The following is a 10,066-nucleotide window of genomic DNA, read 5'->3' on the forward strand; positions in this document are numbered from 1 at the left end:
GCCTCCAAAATTGGCTTCTCCTTAGCCTACTGCTAGATGGCAGTGACTCTTTGTCAGGACTGGTTTATTGAGATTGCACAGAGAGAATGACTATGAACAAAAGTGTGGTACTTTATTGCATTCTGAGTTGAGAAATGCCCACATCTCTCTTCAGTCTCTGTGTGAACCCCGTCTCTGAGGCTCCTCCACCACCTCCTCCTTCCATGTCTGTCTAGACCTGGTTAACTTTCCTCCATACCCTGTCTTCGGCATGAATCCCTTTGGATACACCAATGACTTGGTCACTGTGAAATTATTCTGTTAACAGTGAGTGCTGAACCTCACTGCTTCTCAGTGCTCACCTTCCTCAACCTCTTTGAAGTAGTTAATGTTCCTGGACCAGTGTGAAGCCAACAAGTTTTAGAGAACTCCTTGTGCTTCCAAGAAACTGACTGCTCACCTGATAACACCCAAAGTCCTATCATTAGTCCGGTGCTTGGTCCCACAACCTCAGCTTTCTTTTATTTTTCTTTTTAAATTTTTATTAAAAATTTTCATATATTCCAGTCATATTCTTCTCCCTCCAAAACTCCTTCCAGATCTTCCCCACCTCCCTCAACATCATGCTCCCCCTTTTCCAAAGCAACAAAAAACCAACAAAAGAACCTAGTCCCTGAGCCTTAAGGAAAGGGATTTGATGAAGACATCTCCTTTAGGACTGAGTGTTGCAATGTCTCTCACTCTCTGCACATTGTCCAGTTTTGGGTCTCTGGGTTAATTACCATCTACTGCAAGAAGAAGCTTCCCTGATGGGGGTAGAGTAATGCACAGATCTGTCATTAGGACTCGTTTTATTGCTATGTTCTTTTAGTTAAATAATAGTAGTAGGTTTTTCCCTAGGCCATGATCTATGTACTCTCAGGTTTTTGGCCTGTTTAACAGTGTCCAATATGGGTTCCATTTCATGGAGTGGGCCTTAAATCCAATAAAAAGGAAAAAGAAAGAAATGGTTGGTTCCGCCCATAACACTTGTACCACGACTGCCCCAGCGTATCGATCATTCAGGCACAAGCATATGTATCATCACTGTTGTAGGTCTCAGGGTTTGGAGCGGGGTGACGCTGATGATTACCCTTCCTCTCTGGAATCATGCAGAGGACCTTCCAGCACAGTGAATGTTAGTCAGTAGTGGTGAAGCTTCCCGTTAGACACCAGCTCAACCTCTCCGTGTTCAGTGATATAAGTAATGTTGTTTTCAGCCATAGGGCCTGCCACCAAGTTGTGGTGAGGAACCGGCAGCCTTGGCAACACTCTGCGATGCTTGGGGGAGTCCGTGGGGCCCCTTTGGCCAGTGACTCAACAAGATGTAACCCATTCCTGACACTGGAGGTTTTGCTTTCATCTTTGGTTTCTTTGCAGACATTAAAATAACAATCTTTAGCTGTCTTTCCACTGCCTGGTATTTGGGCAGCACTTCATCGCGCCTTATAAAAAAATGCCATTCCTGTATCTGTCAATCTCCAGACCACTGCCAGACACTGAGATTTGGACCGCATTGCACTCGTGTGCACCAGCTTGGTGCCTGGTGTATAATGTGTGGATTGAAATGTGCTGACGTGTAAATCAGGAAATGAGACTTTATAAAGTGTATAGTAGATGCTTGGAGCACAACTTTTAAAATACCTCAATGACCTTATTTTTAAGAGCAGTGAATTAAAAACCCTTTCAGTTAAAAAGTCTTTCAAAATGCAAAAAAAAAAAACACCTCATCATCTTTAGAAAACTATATTACTAATTCCCCAATCTTTTAAAGAGTAATTCCACACACACACACACACACACACACACACACACACACACACACACACACACACACACACACACACCGCCCCTGCCCTCAGTTAGCTTATTTTAAGCTTTGAATCTGGCTGTAGAATCAGGCTGTCCCCTGAGGGTAGAAGCAGTTTGTCCTCGGGTTGAAAATGGTTAGATTTCTGTTTAAAAGTCAAGTTATATAGAGTAAGGCTAGAGTGTCAGTGGACGGCTCGGAATTTGTGCTTGAAAAAGGAAGTCGGCTCTGTATCATTCGACTGCATGGTCCTGGGTAACTGGTCCTCTGCCTGTGGTGTTGCTTCTACCCCAGGAGGAGATGGAGGAAGACAGCGACCTGTCAGATTATGGTGATGATGTGGATGGGAAGAAGGATGCCTTGGCCGAGCCCTGTTTCATGCTGATCGGGGAGATTTTTGAACTCCGAGGAAGTAAGTCTCTTTAATGGTTAGAGAATTGTTTACTGGCATGCATTTGATGTGTTTGTATCCATGTGTTTATTCATCCAAGAAGTGCTCCAAAGTGTCAGCCACCTTAAAGACACTGCAGGAGTACACTTCATGCTTGGTGCTGAAGGCGGCCTTAGGACAGAGGATTTCTGTATCCCGAGACTTGGGTTCCTGGTTACGCAGCACTGTGCCCCTCTGAATTAAAAAAGAGAGAATGTTTCGAGCTCTTCTTATGTGACTCAGTGTAGCTTCATTGTCTCATCACCAAAAGCTATTCAAAAAAATCATTTGCATAGCCTGTTAGTAAAGGTGCAGTTTTGGTGCCAAGGTAGTGTTGTGGATATGGATATATAAAAAATATGTGAAGGTTCAGTGTAGAATAATTGTAATAACTAAAGTTAGAGCTAAAATAAACTTTAGAAATGGAGGCTAGTTAATTTAAGAAAAGCTCATGATAAAATAGCATCCAAATATTAAACTCTTTCAGATGAAACATTTATAGCCTTGTCATATTTTAGATTCTTTTAAGAAAGTCGCTGATCTTTAACTTGATTCAGTATAGGCAGAAACCAGCAGTGTCCCGCTCAGTCTTCCTTGTCTCTAATGGAATCGTGCCCACAGATCTGGGAGTCCTCGCATTTCCCACACAGGTGGGAACACTGAGGGTGCAGCGTTTTATCTGGCAGCATCAGGTGTTCCTTTCCATAGACTCAAAGGGATGAAAACACACTGTGAATGTATCAGAGCCAGTCACAGCCTTAGGAGGACGCTAAACGCTGGCATTTTCGCCTGCTCATCCTCGATTGAATGCGTGTTTGGTTTTGTCAGTGACATTTTCGAGAGGAATAAATAGAATGGCCTTGATAATGAGATGTGATGCATTTGCCATCAGCAGACTCCTCGGGCGGGCGGCTGCAGCTGCCTTTGTGCTTGGAACAAACAAGTCTTTAAAAGGAGTCAGGGGCCTGTGGCAGGCAGGTGGAGCTTGGGAACTGAGGAAGGACAAGAAAAGTAGTAGGGTGGGGAGATTCCAGTGACGGCGGAGAATTGAACAAAATGTTTTGTCTCCTGTTGGTGTTCAGAATAGAGAAGGACCTAGTAAGGCAGATTTTTATTTTAAACCCTCAACTGTCAGGCACTCTTCCTAGAGTTCCATCTACAATCAGACCCGCTGGCAAATAAACGAACTACCTCTCTCTTGACCTAGAAAGGCCAGGCAGAGTTATCATCACGAACAGAAATGTTCATTCTAGCCTAAAGGCCAGCCTAAAATAAACACGTACTTGGTGCTATTCCAGAAAATTCCACACAGACAGTCCAAGCATTGCTGAGGCATGGCTCTGAATCCACGGCTTGACTTTCACTTGCGGGACGGGGTGTTAGTTTTTAACTAGGCCTTGAGAACCACTCAGAAGCTGGTTAGGAACACCCTTCGATGTTGTGGTCCAGGGTCCGGCCTCTGTCAGTTGCTGCTCTTGTGTGGTTACTTACCCTCAGGAAAGGGTCTGTGGGAATTTACTCCTTGGAACTTTCCCTCCTGATGCGGATGCCTTGAGCCCTTGGCTCCACTGTTGCCAAGTCCGAATTTTTCACTTCTTCCTGTTTTAGTAGCCAAACATTTCGGGGACTAGAGATGAAAATGTAAATTTAGAAAATTGGTTTATGTTCAAATTTATGAACATAAAAGTATCACCAGTTTTTCCCTTCTTTTGTTTATCATACCCAGTCTCCAGATGAGCAGGAGATTGCTCTAACTCATACCCAGTCTCCAGATGAGCAGGAGATTGCTCTAACTCATACCCAGTCTCCAGATGAGCAGGAGATTGCTCTAACTCATACCCAGTCTCCAGATGAGCAGGAGATTGCTCTAACTCATACCCAGTCTCCAGATGAGCAGGAGATTGCTCTAACTCATACCCAGTCTCCAGATGAGCAGGAGATTGCTCTAACTCATACCCAGTCTCCAGATGAGCAGGAGATTGCTCTAACTCATACCCAGTCTCCAGAAATGGAGCCAGTGATTGATGCTGAGATTCAGACAGAATCAAATGGCAAGACAGTATGCTTAGTTCAGCTGTAAAATTGTGATAAATCTTATCTTCTGGTTTATATTTTAGTGTTTAAATGGGTGCGAAGAACATTAATTGCTCTCGTCCAGGTCACTTTTGGAAGAACCATCAACAAGTGAGTTATACAAAATGAATGTTTGAGTCCATGTGTTACCCTTTGTCTGAACGTTGAATTACCTTATGGCATGGTGGCTGAGGGATTCAACGGAAAGTATCTTTCTTTTGTATTCTGTTTCTGATACGATTCTGAGGCTGGCTGAGGAAGCAGAGTTTTGACTTTCTCTTGTAGCATGCATGCATGGTAAATAGATGACAGACGTGTGCTAGGTCCAGTGTTCTGGCTGATGAGGGTTGGGAGCTGTTCTGGAAAAGTTCCATTTGGATCAGGGAGTACCTTGGGAATTCTCTTGTCATGTCACATAATCAGACTCAGGCTACGATTTAGCCACAATGAAAGTAAGATACTCACCAGATGGCAAGTATTTACTCAGAGAGAAATATAAAACATATACTCACTTTTAGAATTGAAGTAGCGTTAAAATGTCAGTTCTTCTTTACGTGTGGACAGCTGTGGTGGAGGACTGTGTCTGTCATATAGTAATGCCATAAGCCCTTTGTAGATTCTAAACTGCATTGCAGCAACCATTTGCATACAGACATCTGTACATGTAATCTTCTACAGCACATTTTCGGGTTGTTCAGAAAGTGTTCCACTTTGAGCATTGGTTCGTGAAAGCTCTGGGGTCTGCTATGAGAACTCCTGGCCACTCAACGTTACTTGCTAACCAACTATTGATATTGCTCACAGCTGCAAGAGTATGCCATCAGCCGAGGTCAGAGCAAACAGTGCAGGCAGTGTTTATCAGAGATTATCTAACACTTCATCTTATGGTGGGGAGACAGAAGCAGAACCAAGAAACGGCATGGCTTTCTGGGGTCGCCAGTGTGCTGTTCAGTAGACTGTCCCGGCTTCCAGCCTGTGACTCCCGTTTCACATTATCCCTGTGCCTGGAATTCACAACCGTCGTTATCAGGTTCTTTTGTAAATACCTATCTAAAATATAGATTTTCTGCAGAATAGAAATGTGAGTGGATGTCTATACAAATTTAAAAAATAAATTACTGATTTTAGTATTATAAAATAAGTTTTGAGATGAAAATATTGTTTTTCCAAGTGAATAACTTACTGTTGAACATTGGTGAGATGTTATTGTGATAGTTTTTATTATGTAAGTTTATACAGTTTTTATAGGAAATACTATAAATGTATTTTAATACAATACTTTAAAATGTATTTGCTTCTGTTTTATTTCTAGAATTAAAAAATAAAAAAGGTAGTTTAGGTTGTCCATCAGAGGCCTGTATAGTTAGCTTGGTGTCCTCTGACAGAGAAAGAGCCCGTGTAACGAACTGTTGGTGTCTTGGGAAAACTTCATTAGGACTGACAGGCCTTGGGGACATTTCTAGGTGCCTTCTGTCCCCCCACACTCGCTGATGTGTTTCCCTGTCAGATTCAGCAAATCCTGTGTCCTTCCCATGCTCCTCTAGCGACGTTGGCCCTTGCTCCTGACCCTATCGGCGGCTGTGCTTGAGGTGATGAGCAGTCAGGCGGTTGTTAGCATGGAGCCTGAGAGCCTCCTGTAGGGAACTCTCCGCTGTTCACGCCACTGGGTTTGCTACCAGGCCGGGGACTCTGAGCCCCTGGCACAGGCTGTTTCTGCCCTTTGCAGAGGATGACAGCGCAGACCGTCCAGCGGCCATGTTTGTCAGCCTCTTGTCCGGAAGCAACCATCGTTTGCTTCAAAAGCTTTTGGCTGCTAGAAGACAACACCTAGGTGCTGTTCTTGACTAAGAATTGCCTAATGTTCAGTCACAAATTGAAACTTCTTCATTTCTTCATGGAGGGCCAGGAGTTAACCGAAAGCTAAACTCTAGAAATCAAAGTGTGTTGTTGATGGCATAGAGAGTTTTCTTAGGAAGGCAGATGGGCAGGTTAGTGGTTACTTTTTAAAGCAGAAATCCTTTTAAATAGATAAATTATTGTCTTTGTCTAGATTTGAATTTCACAATATTTGGTAATGTTTGATTTTCACTATGAAACAGTTAACATTGCAGTTTGACACAGAATTTAATCATTTCCCCAACATTAACTGATTACTGTGTATGAAGTGCTGGGCTTGGAACATCCATTTGGAGATGTCCTGAAACCCTTTCTTACTCTTAAAAGTCTGAGACACCAGGCCCTTCCAGACCTTTCTGATTACTGTTTATGTTAGTTTGGGGGCTTGCTTTCAGGTGCTTCTGGGCCTGGTAATCTAAGATGATCCTTTCCCTTTCCACTTCCTCCCCTTTTTAGCCTAACAACTACTTCTGGGCTCTTCTTTAATTGCTAAGGGAATGGTTAAAGTTGGACCGATAGGATTGTATGGAAGACTTAACTAGGTGAAAACCATTTCTGCATAACCGTGCAGGTCGAGTATCCCAGCCCATGTTTCATTCCTGTGACCCTTTGGAGTGGACGTGGTAGTGTTGCATCTTTGAAGGATGTCCTTGCTCCTGGCCAGTGAGCACCAGGTGCTTTCTCTGGGTCAGTATTTTCCCAGGACTCTCTAAGGAGCCAGTAAAAGAGTTATGGTTCTCCTCCGGGACTTCAGGTGCCCAAGGGGTGCTTTTCACACCAGTTTTCATCAGGTTCAGGAAGTGGGCTTGTGTTCCAATTTATAGACTTCATGGAGACATGATCAGTGTATGAGGGGAGCTGAAATCTTTGGATAAATCTCAGTCCTCTGTTCTTGTCTATAGTGATTTGGAGGCAAACGTTTGGAAAAGTAGGTACCCTGGAAAAATGTAAACCCCATATTGTGTGTGTGTGTGTGTGTGTGTGTGTGTGTGTGTGTGTGTGTATGAAATTCTCAAACAATAAAAAAAGAAAGAAAAAGAAACAAAAAATGTGAACTCCAGGAATGTGTTAGTCATCAAGTATTGCCAAAGTGAACAATAACTTTCATATCCAAGGTTTTAAAATAATCCGTTTATGCATCAAACATTTGGATCAGGCCACATATCAACCTTCCCCTTGACAAGTGCATTCTGAGAATAGAGTATACAGTTTTTAAAAACTTCATGCAAGCAATATTTTTTTTCTCTTACTAGACAAATCCGCGATACAGTGAACTGGATATTCAGTGAGCAGATGTTGGTTTACTACATCAATGCTTTCCGGGATGCTTTTTGGCCAAATGGGAAATTGGCACCGCCAACTCGCGTCAGAAGCCAAGGGCAGAGTCAGGAGACAAAGCAGAGGGCACAGCAGAAGCTGCTAGAGAACATTCCAGGTGAGGCCTGGCCTGCAAGAGGGGCTGGGGAAGGACATTAGCACTGTGGAGAGGTGCGCCCCCCGGAGGGTGCGTCTCATGGTTTGCTGAGAAGACACTGAAGAGCACACTGTGGGCTTAAAGTTGACCACGAAACTTTAGAAATGTGTGTAAAACGCATTTATTTTCATTACCAAAACAAGTAGTAGCAAATGCTAAAATTGGAACCTTCGTAAATGCCCTTCGGTAAAAAGAATTCTAAAACTTTTGTTTTTAAATGTCCAAGAGAACCAACCAGTTATATTAATTATGCCTCCATGCTTGATTGTGTGTTGTACATCATCACTTGAGGACAGAAAATGGATTTTTTTTCAGATCTCAGGATAGAGCACTTGCTTAGTATGATGGCTGACATTGTCAACTGGACAGGATCCAGAGTCACTGAGAGACAGGCCTCTGTGCGTGCCTCGAGATGATCTTGCTTAGGTTAACTGAGGTAGAGAGACCCACCTTGCCTGTAAGTGGTACTCTTCCATGGGGTGAGGTCCTTGTCTGAATACGAAGGGGAGAGTGAGCTGAGCACCAGCGTCCATCTGCCGCTTTCTGCTTCCTGACTGGATGCTACATGAGCAGCCTGCTCGGGCTCCCGCTGCTCTAACTTCCTTTCCATGTTGGACTACACCTCGAAGTGCGAGCCAAGACACGCCCTTTCTCCCTCTGTTGCTTTGTCAAGAGTTACTTTATTGCAGACAACAGGAAAATAGACCTAACACACGCAAGGCCTAAGTTCAGCCCTCAGCAGCACACCAAAATGTGCAAACTTTTCTTTCCCCAGATACCCTGCAGAGCCTTGTTGGACAGCAAAATGCCCGTCACGGTATAATAAAAATATTCAAGGCACTGCAAGAAACAAGAGCCAATAAGCACCTGCTATATGTGAGTAACGAGCCCCAGAGGACTCTTCTTTTTGGATTTTATATTTCTGTAGACCTAGGAGGATAACTTTTAATCCTCGTATTCTCAATTACTTTTATTACTTATAACTCTAGCCTGCTTTTTTTTTCTGCTTCATTTTTATCTCCTCTCATTTGATTAAAAAGTATAAAGGGGACAGAGCTGTCCTCTTTTCACACACTGAGTTCTCTATTGCCTGCTGATTTAACATCTCTGCATGACTGGGTAGTTTTTGTTATTTCGGCGAGCGAAACTTTTTCTGATTAGAATTACCAATATCAGGCCCGTGTGGTGGTACATGCTTATTATCCAAGTACTCAGGAGGTAGAGGCCAGTGGGGACTGCATGACACCTTGTCCCAATATTAAATGTCACGGGCAGTTGGATGTGTCGAATAGACCATGAAATAAATGGAGTTTCTGTAGTCTTGAACTCTTGAGAGTCACCCGTTCACTGAGGACAGTCTTAGAACTCTGAGTAGACTTTCCTGTCAAGCACACGTTGTGAGAAAACCCTCACATAGCCCTCTTCACTTCTCTTTCTCGGGACAGATCGTGATGGAGCTGCTGCTGCTGGAACTGTGTCCTGAGCTGAGAACTCACTTGGATCAATTCAAAGCTGGTCAAGCCTGAGACTGCACAAACCAACCACCAGAGAAATGTCTGTGTAATAATAGACATGAAACATTTTCCTCTGTTCCACAGAGGGCCTGACAAGAACCATACTGATTTTTATTTTCGTACCTCCCTCTAGTTTTATGTGAAATAAGGTCAATCGGAGGGAGGCGGGCTGATGCTGGGGTAGGCGGTAGGAAAAGAAACTGATGTTCATCGTTTTTTTATTTAAATGATAAATACTTTAAAGCTCAACTTGCTGATTGAAATACAAATGTTAATATGTGATAAGAGCATAGGAAATATTTTAAATATTTATGAAAACAGTTTTGTTGTTAAATGACAAACCCTGAATCTTGTACAGTTAATCTCCTCACTGAGGACTCTGAACATTCCTGTGTTTCACGTGTATTGAAGAACACTGTTGTGCGATGCTTGGTGTAAAGTTATTGTGAAAATTTTATTGTCTTTATTTTTACCAAAGATTTCCCATAGTTTGAAGCATTTGAAGCAATAAAATTTAAAAATGAATCACAGTGCTCAAAGGTATCAAGCTTGTGTCACAGAAGGAACAAGAGCTTGGACACTTGGGCAGCTAAGATAGATTTGTCGAGAGCCCTTTCATAGACAGCATTGCCCACTGGGAGCTTCTGCAAGGAAGTGTGGAGTTTGCTGCCTGCAAGCTTTTTAGTGCACGAAAAGGCCGACTTGGTGAGGCGCTGGGGAGATAAGATGTGAGCTAAGCCTTGGAGGAATTAGCCTAAGGCCAGGGAAACAGAAGAGGGACGTTGCTTCATAGAGTTGAAAGGGTCTGTTAAAGCCGTAGTCTTGTGCACTACAAGGGCGTTGGGTGAGGT

At 43.2% G+C, this 10,066-nt stretch overlaps 1 protein-coding gene across 1 annotated transcript in view; it reads left to right on the top strand.

Moving 5' to 3' along the window:
* The window catches only part of Snx25 (sorting nexin 25), a 116,447-nt gene extending 106,702 nt beyond the window's left edge, over nt 1–9,745 (top strand). The window contains exons 15-19 of the mRNA XM_015998690.3: nt 2,123–2,240; nt 4,376–4,442; nt 7,481–7,662; nt 8,477–8,577; nt 9,147–9,745. Of these exons, the coding sequence (XP_015854176.3) occupies nt 2,123–2,240; nt 4,376–4,442; nt 7,481–7,662; nt 8,477–8,577; nt 9,147–9,227 (549 nt within the window). The 3' untranslated portion in view covers nt 9,228–9,745. The remainder of the gene's footprint in view (nt 1–2,122; nt 2,241–4,375; nt 4,443–7,480; nt 7,663–8,476; nt 8,578–9,146) is intronic.
* The last annotated feature ends 321 nt before the right edge of the window (nt 9,746–10,066 follow it).

Source organism: Peromyscus maniculatus, chromosome 17, assembly GCF_049852395.1.
Source record: "Peromyscus maniculatus bairdii isolate BWxNUB_F1_BW_parent chromosome 17, HU_Pman_BW_mat_3.1, whole genome shotgun sequence".
NCBI classification, from domain to species: Eukaryota; Metazoa; Chordata; class Mammalia; order Rodentia; family Cricetidae; genus Peromyscus; species Peromyscus maniculatus.